Consider the following 21,647-nt stretch of genomic DNA (forward strand, 5'->3'; position numbering starts at 1 on the left):
GTTTCTCATCTGTAAAATGGGAGCAAATGAAACCTTTACATGCTGAGCACTCACAGTGGAAGAGGGTGGACGAAGAGGTATTTCAGACTCTGAATCCTAAGAAGAGGGCAGACATTTCAGCGACTACTGTGTGCCCTTGGAATTAAAGGCAAAAGGAAAATATTTTGTATCAGTTGTCTCTTGAAGGTGTGCTTTCAGATGCTGTAAAGTTAACAGCACACAGTGTATTTCTTTTTTACTTAAATGTTTATGTCTTTTGCTTACTCAGTTGTGCCTTTCCCTGGACTGAAGAATTTTGGTTCAATGTTCCCCTATGTTCTCCATGTAGAAAGGGTGTTGAATACTTGATAGATTGGTGTTTGAAGACTTCTGCTAGCAGATCTCTCTTGGAGAGTCACCTTTCTCATGGGCTGTGAGAATTCCTTCTCTGTGGAGACATATGTAAGGTCTACCCCTCTTCATGAGGGCCAACGGCAAACCAAACTATGATTGCACCAAAGTTCATCTTGGAGAAATTTGTGTTTATTGGACTTACCTACATGGCATGGGTGAGGGGTTACTGGCAGGAACGGGACTGACCTCAAAGCAGCCCTATTGGAAAGTCCTTGTAGAACTTAGATGTCGACTTCCCTATACCTACCTCTATGGAGCCCCTCTCAATTAATTTTTTCCCAGACCATGTGCACCTCCTGAGACCACAAGGCCAAGTGCTATTACGGAGAATTGCATAGAATGACTAGGGTTGGGCAATTGGAATCTCAGGTGAGGGTCCCCTGACACTCCCCACTCTCTCTCCATTGAGACAATGTCAACAGTCCACAGGCTCACTCCCGACGGCCCCTTGAAAGGAGGGACAGACACTCTGAAGGAGCTGGGACAGTTTTGTTTGGAGGACCTCATTCTACAACGCCCTCCGCCCTCCGTCTACAGCCCCGATGTTGCCGCTCTCCAGAAGACCCAGGGCACAGTCCAGGCGGGGTAGCTGCCTTTCCATTAGTCTTAGAGCTCACACGGATCTCCAGAAGAGCAGAGGAGAGGAGAGAAAAGTCGGAGGCCACTTTGCTGTTTTGCTCCCTACCGAGAGCCCCTGACAAGTCAATTGATTCTTTGTTCTCAAAAGTCTTCCCTGCTGGCTTTTTGTGTGAGGTAGAATTAGGGCCTTTTCCTGTGAAGCTACCAGTCAAGGTTAAACTATTTCAGCAATTCCGTCCTTTTGCAGAACCCAGTGTGCAAAATCCTCTTCGTTTCCATCATAGTCAATAGCTTGCTCAACCAGGTTTGTTGCAGAACACCTGAAAAGCTTGTCCAAACTGTTTAAAGCGGCTACATCAGTGTGTGCACTCACCTTCCCTAAGTTTGCCCAAGTGAAGGAAGTCATAAGTCTCACAGATCTCTGTCCAAACCTCTCTCATCCCTAGGGTTAACCTGAGGAAAATTGCAGGACTTCGCGGTGTCCTCAGAGGCCTTACAACAGAGCCAATGACCAATCAGAATCTCAGAGTGCAGCATTCTGGTAAAGGAGAGTCCAGGCGCAGTGGGGATCCGCCAAGGCGAGGATAGAAGGCACCTAAAGGCAGGAGGGCAGAGGGCAGTGCATCTTTGGAGCCTGTGTGAGTGTGCACGCCTATAAGGTGTGCCCTTGCGTTCGCTTGAAGGAGGTGTTCAAGCAGCACCAACACGCGTTTGCCGGGGCCCTAGTAGCCCTTGCCTTCTCCTTCGCAGCCCTGAGCGCCGGGCGGCCCCTGCGCGGGCGCGGTGGCCGAGGGAGGTGGGGCCGAGGGAGGAGATCTGCGGGCGGGAGGGCGGAGAGGGCGGGAGGGGTGGATCCGGGAAGCTAGAGCTATTTGACAGCACCAGGAGCAGCCGCAGAGTTCGAGGAGCGCCGGTCTGAGCGCTTCTGGAGGGGCCGTGCGGTCTCCACCAGCGGCCGCAGGACCGCGGAGCAGCTCTAGCTCGCCCTCCCGCCCTCGCGCTCTACACCAGATCCCCGCCGTGTGCCAGGGCGCAGCGCGTGGAGCGCCTGCCTCGCTTGGTCCTCTCTAGCGTCACCATGCTGCCGCCGCAGCTGTACTGGCTGCCTCTGCTAGCTGCGCTGCTGCCGCCTGTGCCCGCGCAGAAGTTCTCGGCGCTCACGGTAAGTCCGGAACTGCACCCCTGCCTTCCCCACTCTCTCGGAACCCATACTCTCCTGTAGAACAAGGCTCTAGGAGCAGGTGGCTGGGTGAACTCCAACAGGTGGGTTTGGCAGAGCCCCATGGCATGGGTGTTCAGGGTCTATAGCTACTCGCATGTGAAGGGCTGCGAGTCCTATCAGTACAGGATAGAAGGGAGTTGGCACGCGGGGATGTCCGGAGGCCCCCCCCCTTTGGTGGGAATGGACTAGTACAGGGACAAGTATCTGGACCACCAAAGTACTGCAACCGTCTCAGGACGAACTCACAGTATTTGGGTACCCACCTTGCCAACGCTGACCCATCTTGGGGTTAGGAAAGCGGGCCGTTTTCAGCTTGGGCGCCACGAGGACCCACTGTTCCCTTTTTGCTGAGGAAAGAGGCCTCAGCCCATGGGCTCCACTTGTGGCTGAACGTCGCTGAGACACTTAATTGAGCCGAGAAGGAGCAGATACGACATTAAATTAAAGACCATCTTTCTTTTGTTGAAGAACTCATAGAGGAGGAATGGTCTGCGCCACAGGAGGCACAGAGGACCGTCCCTGGTCTATTGGGTCCTCTTCTCAGTGGCAGGATGCTGTGCGCGCCAGGGCGCGCTCCCGAGCGCGTGTGGCACTGTGGTTGACCACTCTAAGTTTGTCTCTCTTAGTAGCAGTACTGGTTACGCCAAGGCGAGAGGTGAGGTGCCAGATGCCGAGCTGTGGGTGGGGGCTGAGCCCGTCCACCTCAGACCAACACAACCGCGGCCACTGTGCACCACGGCCACTTTGCCAGGCCGGAGTCTGCAGATCCCAGCGGGCAGCCCCTGTGTGGCCCGCGCGCGCTAGAGAGTCCATAATTAATGCAATCTGCCGAAACGAAAGCATTCCACTTAAATGTGTTTTTGAACAAGTGCTTGAGAAAACACTAAGGTGGTGAGGAGGCCCCTGTGGAGAGGAGTGCTGCAGTGGCCAGTGCCCTAGGGAGTGTGCTTAGCCTATGGAAAACCAGGGCTTGCCTATGAGCTCTTTGCAAAAGCAAGCTGGCCAGCCTGTTGCTTTTTCTTTCTCTCTCTCTGTTTTTCAGCAGCTTGAAGAGGGAAGATTGAGTGAGTTCATTGTTCATACCTAAAATTCTTCTGGAGCAGTCCTAGGGCCCTGCCTTGTGTCTCATGAGTGACTGATAGATTAGAGCCATAGCTAGAAGCAGGAGGGAGTTTTCACCCACTCAATCTTGCCCTACCCTGAAAGAAGCCCGAAGGACTGCATGTATACATTCATGTATGGATGTGTGATGTGTGGATAGATGTGCATGTATATACAGGGCGCATGCACACACTCCAAGTGAATTAAAGTCCCTGGGAAAACAGACCACTTCTCGAAAGGGAGATCTTAGCACCATCTTTGTGAGCTCCAAGCAGCAGCTGCCTGCAGTTACTAAACATTTTCTAGAAGAACCATATAGACATTTCTTCCTCTGTGCACGCTCTCTCTCTCTCTTTCTCTCTCTCTCTCTCTCTCTCTCTCTCTCTCTCTCTCTCTCTCTCTCTCTCTCACACACACACACACACACACACACGTGCGTGCATGCGTTAGATTGGTAATGAGGATAGTTTGAAATCAAGCACATTTTCTTCTCTTCTTGTCCTGTTGTCTTGCCCCTTCTGGAAATTTCCTGCTTTCAGCCCCTCACCATTTGTCTCCTTATACTGTAGCAAGGGTTGCCTGGGCTCCATGGGTGCCACCAGCTTTTGGGGTCCCTTTACTGGAGCTGAAGTGGGTCTGACACCATTGCAATAAATGCTCCATTACTGTGCTCTCCAAGAACTCTGTCTTAAAATCACATTAAACATGTGAAATGCTGTTTCTTTTGCATCCAGGAAAAATATTTAAAGCTATAAACTATTGCCATAATTCTTCTCCCCTCACCCCCCCCTCCCCAATCTAGACAATTAAGACTGTGGTTGCAATAGAAAGTTGAGCTTTGAGTGGTCAGCCGCTGGGAAGTGTTAGCTCTTCTGGATTTTCCTGTGGTGCCAATCTCTTTTCAAGCTACCTTCTGTTTGCTGGAGAAGTCTTTGGTTCTCTGAAGCTTAACCTAAAGAATGACCTCCTCTGCACAAGGATTAAATTCTACCTCTAGTAAATGGTAGAAGCATTGTGTTAGTCTGTAGGATTACTTGGGACTCAGTTCACAATGTACCTGGAACTCCCAGCCCACAGGAGTGCACGGGACTCACAGACCATGACAGCATGTGGCACTTTCAGTCTACAAGGGTGTGGTGGGACTCACAGTTCATGGGGATGTTAGAGAACCAGGTCTTTTCTTGCTGCGTGTCTGATCTTATGCAAGGGACTGAACTTCTGTGGTCTTACCTGTAGAGTGGGGATGAAGCCTACCTAGCGTGTCCTGAGAGTTAGAGCTAACAGTTGGTACACCTGGGACATGCGCATTCTCCATTCCACATTGTGCTGTTGGTTCATGGAAGAGATTTTCAGAAACCATAGTCACCAGTTCACACACGGTGGTGCCATTAAGGAGTGTCTGGATATTGATGCTATTGGAGTAGACCTCTTGCCTGGCTTAGTTGAGACGAATTCTGTGGGCTGTCCAGGCAGATGGGAAGTCTTCGTTCTCTGCCTCCTTTTGTCCTGTGTATTTCCCCTAGAAGCAGGTAAACCGATTTACCTCTTGGAGAGGAAGTATATATGTACAGGGCCAGCCTGTGGATTTTTCCACTCTGCATGGCCTGGTTGTGCACAGACATCGGTGTTCTTTCCAGTAAGCAGCAGGTGTTCTGCTGTGCGCTCTGTGTTCTTCAGCTTGGATCTTTGGAGGGAAGGAGAGTGGGAAGACAGCATTGCATGTGTGGATTCAGGAGAGTATGGTTGTTGATCAACCCAGGATCTACTTGTGATGGTCCTGTTCCTTTCCGCACTGGAGTGATGGAGGAGTGGCGTGTGTGGGAGGATCTACTTGTGATGGTCCTGTCCCTTTCCGCACTGGAGTGATGGAGGAGTGGTGTGTGGGGACCATGCTGTGACACTTTATCCCTCAGTCTGGGTCATAAGCAAAGTCATCACCTTTCTTTCCTCACCTGGCCACACACTTTGACTGTGTCCGATGCTCTGCAAGGAAGACAGGAGACAGACTGGAAGGTTTTGAAGGAGGACCTAGAGACAATGTTTCCTACCAGGAACTCATGTACATGACGTCTAAACCCAAATATTTAGTTTTGATTTGAAATTCAGGTCGTGAATAACTTCAAGCTTGATAGGATACATGGTAGGATACATGGTAGCCTGGATGCATGTGGGCTACCATGACTCAGGGGTTAAGAAATCTTGTACCTGTGTGACCAGCCAAGACTATACGATAGGGAGGCCATAAAGACTGTGGTTTGTGGAGTTGGAGGTGGACGGAGATATTTATAGGTTAAAAATTATATTAAAAGACACATGATTCCATACATACAAGCACAAACTTATAACTAGATTCCATTAGTACTTTGAAGGTAGAGAAGAAAACTAAGAGATAATTTCTTGTTGTGGATGAATTCATTTACAAAAGATGGAATGGACAGCTCTGTGTGTGGTTAGGTAGGGGGCAGGGTTCTGTCCCTAATCGTGTGTCTTTAGACACTGAATATCCACCCGTATATCAAACATTAAATTGTAGCCCACACGACACTTTCAGAATATGAGTTACTGTTTCATTGAATTCTAATTTCACATGATCTGAAACCAAATTACTCCAAGTGAGAACCATGGGTACATTCTTGTGTGGTTTATAGTTTCAGGCTGAAAACCAAAAAGCAAAGGTTGTAATTCAACACAAATAAACAGCATGGAATAAGATGTCAACTCACATTTATATCTTAGAATCAAGGAGGAATTACAAATGGAAATTATATACTAAAATATTTGACCAAATTAGCCAGATGTTCGACACCAAGAAGGTCACAGGACAGCTTCACTTTGATGAAACACAAGTATATTCATATTCACAGGGCAGCTTAAAGTAAAACTGCTACAGCGTATACATATGCAATCTCTCTCTCTCTCTCTCTCTCTCTCTCTCTCTCTCTCTCTCTCACACACACACACACACACACTCTTTCTCTCTCTCTCTCTTCATTCTACTCCTGTAATAGTTACATTTGATGCCTTTTGTCTCCCTTCTCATCAACCTATAGCAATTCTGTTTCTTTTCCTCCTGGCCCTCCCTGAAGCCCCAGAGGGAATTCTCAGTCAGTTTCTGTCCTTCACACTCTCTGCCCTGTGTTCCTGCACTGGGGTCTGTGGTTCTGGGGCTTTTTCGACAGGGTGGGACACCAAGATCCTTTTATCCCCAGAACCTATCAGGGACAGGGGAGAGTCCTGTAGTCATTCTTAGAAGTGACCTCTAATAGCCACGAGGACTCCGTGGGCCAGCGGAGGTGAGGTCAGCCGGATGTCTGGAGATTCTAGTGAGTGCTTCTCTACTAGGCTCATTCCGTGCCTGTCTTCAGTTAGGGACTACAGTCACTTTTAAAGAAATAAGACCATAAGCTTGTTGGCAACAACCAAAACCAAATACAACTGGTGCATGTAAATTTCCCCTCCAGATTTGATGTTTTATCTTTTAGATCCGGTAACAAAGACAATAGTAACAAGGAACCCACTTGGAGCCCCAGATGGGTGTATGCTAGGGTTGAGTTGCTTCTTAGATTGCCTGATGGTCCAGGACATTTCTTGCCCTTGTCAGATGGTCTGCTACCACAAAGGGCCAGAAAAAAAAGCATGCATCCCCAGACTGAGATCTCAGCATCTGTGCAAAAGAACCAGTTATTGGTTGATGATGATGAAAGCTGGGTCTCGAAGCAGCAATGGAGTTGTCACATACTCCAGGGTGCTGGACTTGAAGCCCTCCTGGTGCACCCAGGAGGACTATGGTGGCCATGCCTCTCTGGCCATGCAGGTGTGCGTACACCTGCTGGAGTTTATGCTTTCACCAGGAGCTCAGAAAACCAGCAGAGTTGGCAGCACTCTGAGCAGTAATGGAAGCGTGTTTTTGGGTAGTAGCTAGGTGATTGTCACTCCTAGGTACCTTTAAGCTTCAGGGCAGCAAGGCCGTGAACGCCTGAGGAGTTCAGTTGACAAATCTGAGTATTTTTCAATTTCATTACTTTATTGTGCTCTGGTTTTATCCATTGTTACAGGCATACTGCACAAGTAAAACCCCAGCCCCAATGTTTAAGATTTCATGCCAGCCCTTTCTTTTCTCTTTGGTCACATGCAGTATGGGAAAGCAGCCTCTGCTTTCTGGAGCCTGTCTTGGTCTCTGGGAGTTCCATGTAGACTCCTTTCCCTCCACGTGGGTTTTGTCCACACACGAACCCTTTGCTTTCTGCACCACATGTTATGACAATAGTAAGAACGACGTATCCATCTGGAATATGGAGAGACCTCGGCGTAGACATATCTCACAGCTAGGTTCTTACTACAACATCTTTCCTTAGAGATCAGGTAAACATAAAAAGACTTAAGAAGATATAGTCATTTCTACTGATAACTATTTTGATACGAAATAGAGATTTCACGATTTGGGCAGTGGGTGATGCACCCCTTAAATCTCAGCACTCAGGAGGCAGGGGCAGGCAGATCTCTGAGTTCAAGGCCAGTGTGGTCTACAGAATGAGTTCCAGGACAGCCAGGGCTACACAGAGAAACCCTGTCTTGCCAAACAAACAAACAAAACATAAACAGAGATTTTACAATAATGAAGGAAATCATATCTGTGCTCTTATTTTAGAAAATAATTCTAGAAAAAATTAACAGAAAATGATTTACTGGGCAGCTTAGTTTTGATTATTGGTTAATTCATTCAGCAGAGAATTTGGGCCTGTATAGTCAAAATTTTCCTAAGTATTTTAAAACTTGGCTTTTAAGTGCTGGAGGCATAGGTCATTCAGTAAAGTGTCTGCCTTACAAGCATAAGAATCCATGTTTTTAGAAAGCTGTGCTTGGCAGCATGCACTTAGAATCTCAGTGCTGGAGAGGCTGAGACAGTCCGATGCATGCCATTCTGGAGAGCAGAGACGGGTGGGTCCGATGCATGCGGCTTGTCGCCTGTCAGCTTGGCCCCCTTGGTGAGCTGCAGGCCAATGTGAGACGGGCCTCAGGCACACAAAGATGAATGAATGGCGCCCAATGAATGACATGGAAGGTTGCCCTTTGACTTCTGTACAAACAAACATGCATATTGTTCCCCACATGAGCACCTGCATAAACAAACATACACACATAGATGTGTATCTGTGTGTGAGCACACACACACACACACACACACACACACACACACACACACACACACACACAGAGTTGGCTTTTGGGAAGAGAACTGTGTTATTTTACTTTCTGGTGTTGGCACAATGAGGGAGAGGGAAGAAGAGAAGTATTTTTGAGTTTTTCATCTGTTTATGGCCTGGGGTTCCAGGCAATGACACTTCCTGTGTGTGAAGCTGCTCCCTGGAGCTGTCTGTGTGGTTTCCTGAGCTTTGGGAGAGTATGAAATTCATGTTGTGCTATTCCATCATAGTTCTGTGTCAAAGAAGAGTCCAACCAAGAATGAGGTCTATTTTCAGGTACCCATTGCATTCTTTATAGGGAAACGAATAGGCAAAGAGTATTCCTCTTGTTTGGGTTGGAACAGTGGCCCTGCCCTGTCCGTCCTGCCTCTGGAGGAAAAGTGAGTTCTAGAGTACACGCCATCACTTTCCCTTCGAGAGAAACTCATCTCTTAAAAGGGGTGTGAAGGAAGGGGGGGGGGGGGAGAGGAAAAGCGGATCCATCCTACTATTGAAGCAGATATACAGATGATCCCGGTCTTTTTCCGGGACAGTCTTGGCCAGCCCTGCTGCCTCTGGAGTGGACGAAACAGGCCGTTACTGAAAACACTCAAACGCTGAAACAGAGGGTGAAACCCCGAACTCTGCTGCTTTCTGTCTTGGGGTTAGCTGCATGGCAAGGCGCCCTTCCAGGACAACCTGTCTGGAGTCGTCTGCAGGAGTGTTTCTGAGACTTTGAGTCCAGTGGGGAATGGACTCTTTCATTTCAAACCTTTGCCTGCTCATCCATCAACAACAATCCACGTCGTTTCCTTTTCTCTGAGAACGGTTTGTTCATTCTAGCCGTTGAAAGGAGATGGCAGGGCTCGCCAGGGGTCACCTTCCTTGTCTCTAACCCTGTGTTCTTGGGCCTAGTGTCTGTTGTCAGTGCTTGCTGGGTTTGTGTGGGTTACCTGAGAAGCTGATACTGAAGTTCTCAGCGCTTCGTGTGGGACAGTGACCCTCACTGGTTCCCCTCATTGTTTCCCACAGAGGAGTTACTGGACATCTAAAACGTGACATCCATACAGACAAGTGTCAGAATTCATGATCATAAACACAGCCTTGATCTATGGCAGATGTTGGGGTCTGGCTAATATTCCTAGTGATGTTCTGAGACTGTAGCCAGTCACCCTTAGCTGTGTTGTTGTTGGTCAACTTTGCTGGGACTTTATCATTGCTGTTCGTTGGTATTTTCCCTTGGATGCCTAACTTTGGGTTGGAAATATCCTTCAGATGATGCAAATGTGGTGTGCTCCTGTTTCTTCATGTAGAGGGGCTTCCTTAGCCCCTGGGGTGGGCTTAACAGGCGCTTGCCCCCAGCTGAGGCTCAGATCTCACTCTGCCTGGGAAAAGCCCCAGGAGCACCATGGTTTCCAGTCCTCCCATGATTTAACCATTAACAATGGCCATTGATAAAATGCTAAATTGGATCCCTAAGTTGCACTGAGCTGCTAGGTAGGGGGCTCACACTGTAGTTGAGTCTGCATGGTTGGCTGAGGATGTTCACAGCTGTGAACTGTGATTCCAGCCCTCGTCACACGGACAGTTTCCTCCCTGGACACATAACTCACAGTCTTTGGGGTCTCTCGTACACGGGGTTGAGATGCCTGAGCTAATAACACTGTTTTTTCCACTCTACCGTTCTCTCAGCTTTCTGAGCAGTGCCAGATAGCATCTCACTTTCCATCAACATCTCCCTACTAGGTGACTATAAATATACGTCCTGGCTTCATGTATGCTTAGAGTGTTGAAATCCCCTAAGGGTAAGGAAAGTGAGCAATAGCTGTGACCTGAACATACACGCTCAAGTTCTTTCTTAAGCGGATACACCGATAGGTGCTACGCCAATCAGCGCTTCGCTCCTAAAAGGTTTATCTTTTGGGCAGAGTTGCCAAAGACAGATCTTTCTATTCATAGACATAATCCAGGTGGAGCTGAGAGTTCTCTCTCTGTGTGCTTGGCGTCTCTCCCAGAGACATCCAGGTGCAATTGCTGGGCAGAACCGACCGCCCCCTCCACCCTTTGGAAAGTGTTGCTAATGTTTTCTGAATTCACCACAGGAGGGAGCCCAAGAGTGCAAGCTTTGTCTTTCAGAGGGGCTGAAGGCTGGGTTGGGATTCCCACCCCAGCGGGGTCCAGCTTCCAACTATCCCAAGGCTCTGCAACTTAGCTGCCGCTCCAACCTTCCAGTCTTAGACATTTAACTCACGGCACAAAATCCCAGCTGAGGGAATTAAAAAGCAGGGACATTGTATTCGATGCTTCTAATAACTTTATGGAGAAGTCTGGGAATTCATGTTAAAGTCAGTGTTACTCCCCAAATATCAGATGGGGATAGAAGGTTCGCTTTAAAACAAGTCACGCTGGGGGAGGGAACAGGAGCTGGGCCTATTTTAAGGACTGGGGTTACTATGTCGTTTCTTCTGTTGCAGGCTTAATTACTCTGCTAGTTTTAAAGCAACTGGAGTTATTTTCTTTGCTAAATTAATATTTTATCTGCATTCTTCACAATGAAGCTCCAAAGCATGACATTTTAATGATTTTAACCTACAATAGAAAGCGTAGCTGTCACCATTCCGTGCCCAGTATTGCCAAACTTCGTTCCTTTTCAGTTCAGCAAGTTCAGATGTGCTTTATGAAGTCCTTTGGGAAGGTGAGCTACATTGAAGCACATGTACTTACTACGTGTGTGTAAGTGTGTGCACACGCCCACATGCATGCTTCCACATGCTTTTTGGGGCCATTCTTCTCGTCAGCTGTACTCTACACAGAGGCTCTGAGGAGATACTCTCAAGCACGTGCTTGCAGAGACTTTACTGGGCATCTGGCTCAAAAACCGTTTACATTTCTTTCATCCAAAGACAGGAAGGAAATTAAATATCACTAAAGCCCCCACTCAAATTTATGCCACCTTTCCGGCGTTTCTATTTTCTTTGAAATGAGTTAAACATACCTGCACGCTGTCTGGCTGCTTTGACTCTCAGAGCCACTCTGGGAGAAGGGAGTCCATCCTTCCCACCCTTATTTCCTCTTTTCTCCCTCCTTCCATCCATCCTTGGCTCTGTGTCCCTGTCTCTGTCTCTTTCTCCCCTAGGCTTTCCCCAGTGTGCACACTCTGAGTCCCGTTATGCCCCACCCCCACCTTGGGACCAGATCTACAGCTGGGCTCTGCCTGACTCCAGGAGCTGATGAGTCTAGTAAGTACCACTGAGGTTATCACAAGCTCCAGGGTGGGATGGAGAGAGAGAGGCAGGGGTTGCAAGTCTCTTAGGCAGAGAATAAGAGAAAGGTGCATGAAAAAGCCAAGAGAGCCTGTCTGTTCTGCTTTGGATCTGAAAAAGTCCTGAAGGTTCCAGGTTAAGGTCACAGCTGACCAGCTTTTGAGAGGTGTCTGGATTCTAAGGTCCCTAACCTGGTGAGTGGGTTAGTTCACCTGAATGGGTTATTAGGAGAGTATTAGGGCTGGCTGGAGGAAGAAGGCTACTTGGGACATGGAACATGCTTTTCAAGGGTATATCGTGTCCCTGGACCCTTTTGATTGCTTGCTTTGCTTGTTGGCTGCTATGTTCTGCCTCACCACTACCCAGGGGACCACAGAATGATGCCTCCGGAACCATGAGCTGAAACAAACCTTTCCTTGGGACAGTTCTTTTCTCCGGTGTTCGCTGTGACAGGACATGTGACTAACAGGGACTCAGGGCCACAACCTAACTATTCTTCTCCTTTTATTTTTGAATCACCTAAAAAAAAAACCCTTTCCCTCTGTAAATACTTTCTGAGTTTCCATGTATTGCAAAACCCAAAATAGTAACTTTTAAACTTATAAAAAGCAAAAAAAAAAACCACCAAATAAACAACAAAAAGCTTCTCACAATCTGGTTATTTTTTAGCTGAGGGATCTAGAGCTCTCAGGACATGGCAGCAGCTTGACTTGAATTGTGAGAGCAAATGGAGCTGAGCTTCACACCTCAAGCAGGTTGTTCTTTGTCAGGAATGATGTACAGTGTGCTAGCAGCGGCAGAAGCTGTCTTGGATGTTCCTTGCTCCTAGAAACACTCTGTAGGCTGCCAGACCCCCTGCAGATCCGTCTTGTGGCATCGCTGGAGGAGGCCAGTTGACATGCTGAAGGATGTCAGGAACAAAACAGCTATGATATGGAGCACTGAGCTGGTCTCAGTTGATGCTGGTCTTCCCTTGGTAGTGTGTTAGTCCACACTGGTGGCCTCAGGACCTAGCTCCCCTCTGCACACACCCTGGTGGCCTCGGGACCTAGCTCCCCTCTGCACACACCCTGGTGGCCTCAGGACCCAGCTCCCCTGTGCACACACCCTGGTGGCCTCAGGACCCAGCTCCCCTGTGCACACACCCTGGTGGCCTCAGGACCTAGCTCCCCTCTGCATACACCCTGGTGGCCTTGGGACCTAGCTCCCCTCTGCACACACACACACACACACACACACACACACACACACACTGGTGGCCTCAGAACCTAGCTCCTCTCTGCACACACACTAGAGGCCTCAGGGGCCAGCTCACAGGCACAGCCCACAAAGAACACTTCTGTGTGGCTCCCTCAAGTCAGCTCACTTTTGTGGTTCCTAAAGGACAGTGTTGTGATTATAAAACGGCCTGGAGCTGTCACGGAAATGTGAGGAATAGTGTGTTCTAATCATACGTGTGAGACGGAACCAGCAGCCTGAGGTCTGCAAGCAAGTGGGTGACAGGAGTTCCACATGGCTTCTCACGGTTGTGCCAGGCCGGCTCTCCTTCACAGTGTGGCCTCTGTTCAGAAGCTCAGCAGCTGTCGCCCAGGGGAAGCCGGGACATACACCTGTCTTAGTTAGGTTTCTATTGCTGTGAGGAGACACCACGACCTTGACAACTCTTATAAAGGGAAACATTTAATTTGGGCATCTCGTTTACAAGCAGCCCGGTTCGTTATCATCATGGTGGGGAGCATGGTGGCACGCGGTCAGACATGGTTCTGGCGACATCTTGATCAGAAGGCAGCAGGAAGTGGACTGTCTCACTGCGCAGTACCTTGGTCATATATGAGACCTCCATGCCCACTTCCATGCTTCCTCCAACAAGGTCACACCTCCCATTGGTGCCACTTCCTTTTCTTTCAAACTATGGCACTTCCTAATGGTTCTATCTCTTTTCCTTGTCTTCTTAGCTGATAGCAATGGGCTGGCTTTGTTCCTTCCCTCCATGTCCTCTTTGATTGTCATTTTACCGTCTTTCCCTGGGGAGGGTGGCATCCCACCCCAGTCTGCTCTCCTTATAATAAAATGGGCACTGTGAGTATCTGGTGTGTTGTGTTCCCATATAGTGAAATAGGGACCTTTTGGACATTTTCCAAAATACCTAACTTGAGGAGAGCTTGGGAAGATCTGATGTGTTACAGATCAGGCAGTGGAAGACTCAGGGCATTAAAGGTCTCCACCAGGCGCCAGTTCCCTAAGTCCTCATGGATCCGTATGGGTGGTTCAGGAACTTGAGGTAACATGGACTCCAGGTTTATTGTTTCCTGAGCCAGCATTTTGTGTGTTGTTGTGGTGGACCTGCTCTTGAACTTTAGTCCTCTGTGATATACATGGGAAGAGGGATGTCAGTGACCACACTTGTGACTTCAGTCTGGCCTGTCTACATCCTGTGTCTCATTGCTACATGTTAGAACTAGAGTCCCAGTGATAGCAAGGCTCTCAGAGCCGAGGTTGACCAGGCTGGTGGGCTTGGCTACCCATACTCCCTCTTCCCAGTGTTCAGTGCCTTGATGTTCCCTGTTGCTCTGAGCATATGCCTTGTACTTTGTACAACTTCTCTTTCTCTAGGAAAGCCTCTTGGCTTGTCCTGGCTGAAGCCTCTGTTCTGTGGGTAAACTGGTCATTGGTTGTGCCTGTTAGTATATTTATTCTCATTTTTAGTGACTAAAAGCTTGCTCATCTTTGTAAAAAGTGTACTATGAAAGCAAAACTTTGTGGAATTAAATACTTGGCACTAATTAACAGTGGTGTAGTTTGGGCAGCAATGGCTAACATTTCTGCAGTGTGTGCTATATGTATATACATGCATATATATGTATCTTCTAAATCTCACCATTATCCCTAGCAATGAGCACCCTTAGCTGCACCCCTAGTAGCACCTGCATCTAATTCTACCTTCAGTAACTATTTTTCTATTGCTCTGATAAAGCACCATGACAGAGGCTCCCTGTAAAGGAAGGATTTATTTGTACTAACAGTTCTAAAGGGACAAAAGTCCATCACCATCATGGCAGGGAAGTATGGAGGCAGGCAGGCATGACAGTAGAAAAGCAAACCAAGAGCCCACGCCTTAAACCATAAGCAGAAAGCAGAGAGAGTGAATTGGAAATAGCACATGGCTTTTGAAACCTCAAAGCCCACCCCAACTGACGCACTTTCTCCAACAAGGCCACACTCCCTAAGCTTCCCCAAACAGCATCATCAAATGAAGACTAAGTATTCAAGTGTCTGAGGCTATGGGGGATATTCTAATTCAAGTCACCACATTCTAGCACTGGCCCTAGAGGCTCATGGCCATATCACAGTGCAAAATGTATTTAGTCCAATCCACAAATCTCCATAGGCTTTCAGTCTCAACACTGTTTAAAAGTTTCAAGTCCCAGATTCCTTCTGAAACTCAAGACAATCTCTTAATTGCAACTCCCCAGAAAATTACATAATTCCAAGTCTAACGGCATAGACTATACATTACCATTCCAAAAGGAAGGCATAGGGACATAGTGAGGAAATACTGACCAAAACCCAGGCAGATGAACACCCAATTCTCCAGTTTAATTTCTGGTATAAATTGGCTTAGATGGCTCTGGCCCTCCAGCTTCACTGCTTACAGGAGATATCTCTTACGCAGGCTGATCCCACTCCTGTGTGCACCTTTTCCTAGAAAATGTCCCATGACTCTGGCATCTGCAGCATTTTTGGGTTTCCAATGCAAACCCATGCTTCACTTCTATAACTTCACACAATGGCCGCTGTGCAGGGTTTTCCCCGACATAAACTGCAGGATCTCAGTGGCTCTCTGAGGCTGCAGGGGAGGAATCCAAGACTGCAGATTTATCATTTGTGACTTGTGTATCCTTCCTGACTTGAAAGCCAGCACCAGGTGGATGATATTCATGTTGCCAACTTTGCCTACTAGTTTGGGATGGACCCTGACCCTCTTGAATTACATTTTGAGCAGCTTTTGTTGTTTGTTTGGAAGAGCAGAAAATCCTTAGGTCTTTCCTTTCACAGACAGAAAGCTTAGCAGGGTACCTCTTTCCTTTGTTCCAATGCAACCAGGCTTCTCCTAACCTTCCAGTCTCTTTTATCATAAGCCTTGGCTGTAACATTAAATTCCCTGGTGTTGTTTTTCTCTTCAAACTGTACATTTTGTATTTCTCTTTGTCTTGCTTGCTCTTTTGCATTGTAGACCTACGCGAACGTGATTACTAATAACCATAGGACCGAGTCAATAGTAGGCTGCCTGGAAATTTCCTCTCCCAAGGAAATTAATCCATTACTTTTAAATTTAGGCTCAGGCAAGTTCTTGGGACAAGGCCAAAAAGCAGACACATTGTATGTCACAATATCACAAAAATGGTCTCTAGACCAGTTCTCTCTGAAATCGTGTGAGCCGGGTCCCCACAGTCCACATCATATAACTTTCAGAACTACCATCAGAACTACCCCAACAACCCACTAAACTCGGCTTACCATCTTCAGTTGCGTTTCTAGTGAAAAGATGTTCACATTGCTCCCAGTGTCAATATGTTCATGTTCTTCACAGAAGCACCCCCTGCCTGCTTTAGTTACTTTTCTGTCGCTGTGATAAAACACTATGACCAAAGCCATGCATGGAAGAACAGGTCACAACCATAGTGACGATGCATAGCCGCAGACAGACCTTGTGACTGGAGCAGCTGAGGGCTCACATCCTAAACCACAAATGGGAAGCAGAGAAAGTGAATTGGGGATGGCATGTAGCTTTTGAAACCCCAGAGTCCACTCCCAGTGACATGCTTCTTTGAGCAAGCCCCCACTTCCTCAGCCTCCTCTCCCTCCATACAGCAACACCAACTGGGAATCAATTATTCAAATGCCCAAGATTAGGAATGACATCTCATTCAAAACAACACAGCACCCTCAGGCAGTGGATGCTAAACTTTATACTCAACAGTAAATGTAACTTACTGTACCCAGTAGCAGTGGGCTCTCTTAACTGTACCCTCAGTGCCAGGCACATCTTACTGCTCTCCCAGGAGTAGATGCTTCTAACGATACCCCATCCATGGATACTCTGAACTGCACCCTACCAATGGGTACCCTCGTCATGCCCATCTTACAGACAAGAAAGTTGAGATATGACTGGATAAATGACACAGCAGGCTCATGGGACGAGTGAGTGCCCAGCCCTGATGTATGATGTGGGAAAGTTACAGGCAATGCAAGTTGTGAGTCAGGAGCTTGGGCCAGGGCCTAGACCTCATGCTAGCGCTCCATTGCTGTGTTCCTGTCAGGGTCACGGGCTCGCTGGACTGGTGTGGAGGGATCTGGGTCATAGGCAGGAAGTGTTGGGTCCCAGAACAACCTGGAAAGGATCCGTCTGCACCATCTGGAGGGGATTCTCAGGACATGAGAAGAGGAGTTCAGATTGGTCATGCCTGGGAAGGCTGGGGGAGCTAGTGCTAGGCAATGCTGGACTCTGCTGTGGGAGATGCAGGCAGACCTGCATCAAGAGCTGGGACGGAGGCCGAGCTGGGATCGGCCCAGGCCACTGTGGTCAGCATAGCCTCTTTGGCTCCCCTGACTCTGAATCACGGGTATTCCGTTCCAATAGCAGGCATTTGGCTTCAACAGTCTCTACTGAACAGTGTCTGTCCCTGGAATCTCGAACTCTTTGGAGACCCCTAAAAGACTTTTTGATTTATCATAAAATATGAAATGTGTTTTGACTAGTGTATAGCAGCGGTTCCTCAGGAAGATTTTGTTTGTGCAAACTTACAGACAGGGCTATGGCGACCACTCACTTAACTGACCACCGAACCCTGGACGCAAAGTTCATCCCTGAACTCTAACCTCCAGGCAGTTTTTCAGAATTGTGGGGTATCCTTTCAGGCAATCAAAAGAAGTCTTAGAAGTGACGCAATAGCGTAACAGACATTTTGCAAAATAATAGCTCCAACTTGTCACAGCCTTCCCAACACTAGCGATTTTGGAAGGTCTCTGCCAGGCTTTCCTCTATGTTTCACAAGGAATATGTTATACTGCCTAACTGCTTGTTCCTGAGGAGAGATGTCGGGCAGGAGACCTGGACGGAGAGAATAGAGAATGGATCTCTTCCGGTTCGCCTCACTGGCTCTGGAAGGTTTAGCATCCTGTCTGCTCAGTACCTTCATTTGATAAGGGGGACGTTTGAGACTGCACAGTGGTGGGGACTCAGGGATGGAACGCATTTAGTCTATTCTACCACCTGCTGTACCCCTTTGCTGGCTCAACAAATGACCTGATGTTAAGGCCATATTTAGCATGGACCTCAAACAGGGACAGCCTCAGATACTCAAGGTGCCTGTGTTCATATGCAGGGTTATTTCGGGGGGAAATATGTTAAAAGGCAATGACTTTATTCATTAAAATTGATATATATATAAAGTATCAGCTGCATGGTGTATTGGCTTTGATTTTGATATCTATTTAATCATGAGTGGGAAGCCTGCAGATACTCTGGCGTGTCTGCAGAGACATGCAGGCTCAGCGCAGAGACATGCAGGCTCCGAGCTCGGGGCCTCTTTGTTGCTAGTGTTGAGCATACGGGAAATGCCAGGCAGCCACCAGGAGACACACTTCAACCGCGCATCTTTAGAAACAGCGTGCAGGGTGACTGGGAGGTTTGCACTTGCGTTTGAAGCAACCAGACTGAGGTGAAATCTCTGAGGGTCTTTTCTTTACAGTTTTATTACTGCCAGTCTGGCAGGAGGCATCCCAGTCAGTGTCCTATTGCTGTGAAGAGACGCCACGACCAAGGCTGCTGTGTAAAAGGGAGGATTTATTTGGGGGCTGGCTTTCAGTTTCAGAGGTTTAGTTCATCATCATCAAGCCAATAGAGTTGTTAGAGAAGCAGCCGAGAGTTCTACATCCTGAGCAGCAGGCAACAGGAAGAGAGGGACTGGCCCTAGAGTGGGCTTTTGAAATCTCAGCGCCCACCCTCAGTTGACACACTTTCTCCAAGACCACACCTCCTCCAACAAGGTCACACTTCTATGAGTCTGAGGGGGCCATTCTTATTAAAACCATCACACTCCACTCCCTGGCCCCGATATTCTTGTAGGCATATCATAATGCAAAATGCATTCAGTCCAACTCCAAAATTCCCCATAGTCTCTCACAATCTCAACACTTTCAAAATCCAAAGTCTCTTCTGAAACTCATAGCAATATCTTACTGCAAACCCCTGTAAAATCAAAACACAGATCACATACTTTCAACATACAGTGGCAGAGGACATACATTACCGTTCCAAAGGGGGAGAAATGGAGCTTACTGAGAAAATACTAGACCAAAGCAAGACTGAAAAACCAGCAGGGGAAACTCCAAACTTCTGCATCTCCATGTCTGCTTTCATGGTGCTCTTTAGAGCTTCATCTCCTTCCACCTTGCTGACTGCAGCACACTTCTCTCTCTTGGGCTGGTTCCATTCCCTGTTAGCAGCTCTCCTCAGCAGGTATCCTACAGCCCTGGCATCTCCAACATCTTGGCGTCTCCATAAAATCCAGGCTTCTCCCTCACAATTCATGCAATGGCCTTTGAGCGTCTGTATAGGGACACCTCTGAAACCCACCTGTCCTCAATGGCTTTGTTTAGCAAAAGAGAGAGATTTCTCAACCTTTTTCTTGTATTCTGTTTTTTTTTTTTTTTTTTTTTTTTTGGTTTTTCGAGAAAGGGTTTCTCTGTAGCTTTGGTGCCTGTCCCGGAACTAGCTCTTGTAGACCAGGCTGGCCTCGAACTCCCAGAGATCCGCTGGCCTCTGTCTCCCGAGTGCTGGGATTAAAGGCGTGCACCACCGCCGCCCGGCTTTTTTCTTGTATTCTTGATTCTGAAGAACCCTAGCATTGAAGCTGCCAAGTTCTACTGATTATCGAGGCTGGAATTTGGCCCTTGTTCACTTATATCTTCATCACCTTTCTGTTGTTGATGATTTTCTTCACGGCTTGAGCTTTTCTTTACTTCCTTGTCACAAGCTGGAAGCTTAGCTGGTAGGGTCTTTCCCTGAGGTCACCACTCTGTTATTTCATGAGGATCCGATTTTTCTTTAAACTTTTATTTTAACCTCTGAGCACTGGATTCAGCTCCATCTCACTGCCTGGTGCTCCTTTTCTGTTCACACTGTATACTTTGTATTTCTCTCTGTCCAGCTTGCTCCCTTTTATTATAGATCTGCAAGAGAGTTATTGATTACTAGACTGTCTTGAAATCTCCTTCACTAACGCTATTGATCCAAAACTCCTCAGTTTAGCCTCACACAGATTTTTAGGATAAGGACAAAAAACAATCACATTTTTTGCCAAAATATTATAAGAACGGTCTCGAGGCCACTTGAAGATTTCTTAGTGTGCTGTGGTATCCAGTTGTCTGTTCTTGACATATGTTACTAATATAACAGAAACCCCTTTACTCTCTCTTCTGTATAGTCCCAGAGGCCCAGCATGAATCTTGGCATGGCATCTGGGGACCCAGGGGTGGCACTTCCAGTTGGGAATGCTGACCTCTTGCTGGTCTCTCTGCAGAGATACTACTGATAGAGATCTAGTTTGGGTCTTGAAGTGTGCCACCTGTTCTTCGATGATTCCAGAAGAGTTAACTGAGAATGCCACAGTCCTGAAATCTGCCAGAGATCAGTTTGTCTGGACTGCTCTAGGAAGGAGGGAGCACTTTTGGATCAGAAGGGTGATGGGCGCCCATGTCACCTATTCTGTGGTTTAGCAGGCTCTTCATGCAGAAATCCAAGTGCTGTGCTATCTCCACTAATCAAAGCTATCCAGACCTGACAATACTGTACTCAAGGGTCCATAACATAGTTTCCTTGCGGCTGAGTGTGGTGTAGACCTTTAATCCTAGCAGATTGGGAGGTAGAGGCAGATGGATCTCCAAGAGTCTGAGGACAGCGTGGTCTATGTAGTGAGTTCCAGGCTACCCGGTGCCACAATTTTCTTGAAAACACTGTTTTCTCGTGTGCAGAAGTCATATTTTAACATCTCTGCTTCTCTCTCTCTTTTGAGACTTTTTCCTGTCGTTATGGAAGCAAGTTCAGTACAAGCTTGGTCTTGGGTCCTTCCCTCTTGTGATAATAAAGTACTCTGACAAAAGCTACTTACAGGAGAAAGAGTTGGCTGTGGCTCATTGTCCAGAGGGACGCAGTCTGTCATGGCCGGGAAGACGTGACAACAGGCAGGAAGACTTGGTTACAGGCTGACTGGCCATAATGCATCCACACTCAGGAAGCTGAGCATGACAAGGAAGTGGGGCCAGGCTACTCCCCTTGTGATCCACTTCCTCCAGCCAGGCTCCACCTCCTAAAGATTTCTCAGTCTTCCTAAACAGTGCCACCACCTGGTGACCAAGCATTCAAACGCATGAGTCCACGGTGGGCATTTCTCATTCAAATCACAACCATGTCATACTGATGAAAACCGTTTGGAGGAGAAATGATGGTTCTATGATGAGGTGAGGAGGAGGCTCCAAGTCAGACTGTGTGTGAACACGGCAGGAGCACTGGGTACACAATACCATCCTCCACTGGCTCCACAACACGGGGCCTCCAGACATTGACCCAGGTAGACCAAGGTTTCAAGAGATCTCAAAGGCTTGGTGGACACACACTTCAGAAAGAAGTGTGCCTCCAGTGGATGTCATCCACCAGGGTTTGTCCCCCCATCCAAGGCGGGGACCCGGCTAGTTCCCAGGGTCTCCATTCTGCTTCGAATCAGTCACTTTTGCCAAATATTGAACATATTCATTTTTTTCAAACCCCACAGTGAATGGTCACCTTGGTTTATATATCCTCTACTCAATAGTAAATAGGATCGTTGAACCACTCTGCGGAGCTTC

General features: G+C 47.7%; 1 protein-coding gene across 2 annotated transcripts in view; it reads left to right on the plus strand.

Moving 5' to 3' along the window:
- The first annotated feature begins 1,865 nt into the window (after positions 1-1,865).
- The window catches only part of Smoc2 (SPARC related modular calcium binding 2), a 132,609-nt gene continuing 112,827 nt past the window's right edge, over positions 1,866-21,647 (plus strand). For both annotated transcript variants that reach the window (XM_075951434.1, XM_075951440.1), the window contains exon 1: positions 1,866-2,134. In XM_075951434.1, the coding sequence (XP_075807549.1) occupies positions 2,051-2,134 (84 nt within the window). In that variant the 5' untranslated portion in view covers positions 1,866-2,050. The remainder of the gene's footprint in view (positions 2,135-21,647) is intronic.

The sequence above is a fragment of the Microtus pennsylvanicus genome, chromosome 1 (assembly GCF_037038515.1).
Source record: "Microtus pennsylvanicus isolate mMicPen1 chromosome 1, mMicPen1.hap1, whole genome shotgun sequence".
Taxonomy (NCBI): Eukaryota; Metazoa; Chordata; class Mammalia; order Rodentia; family Cricetidae; genus Microtus; species Microtus pennsylvanicus.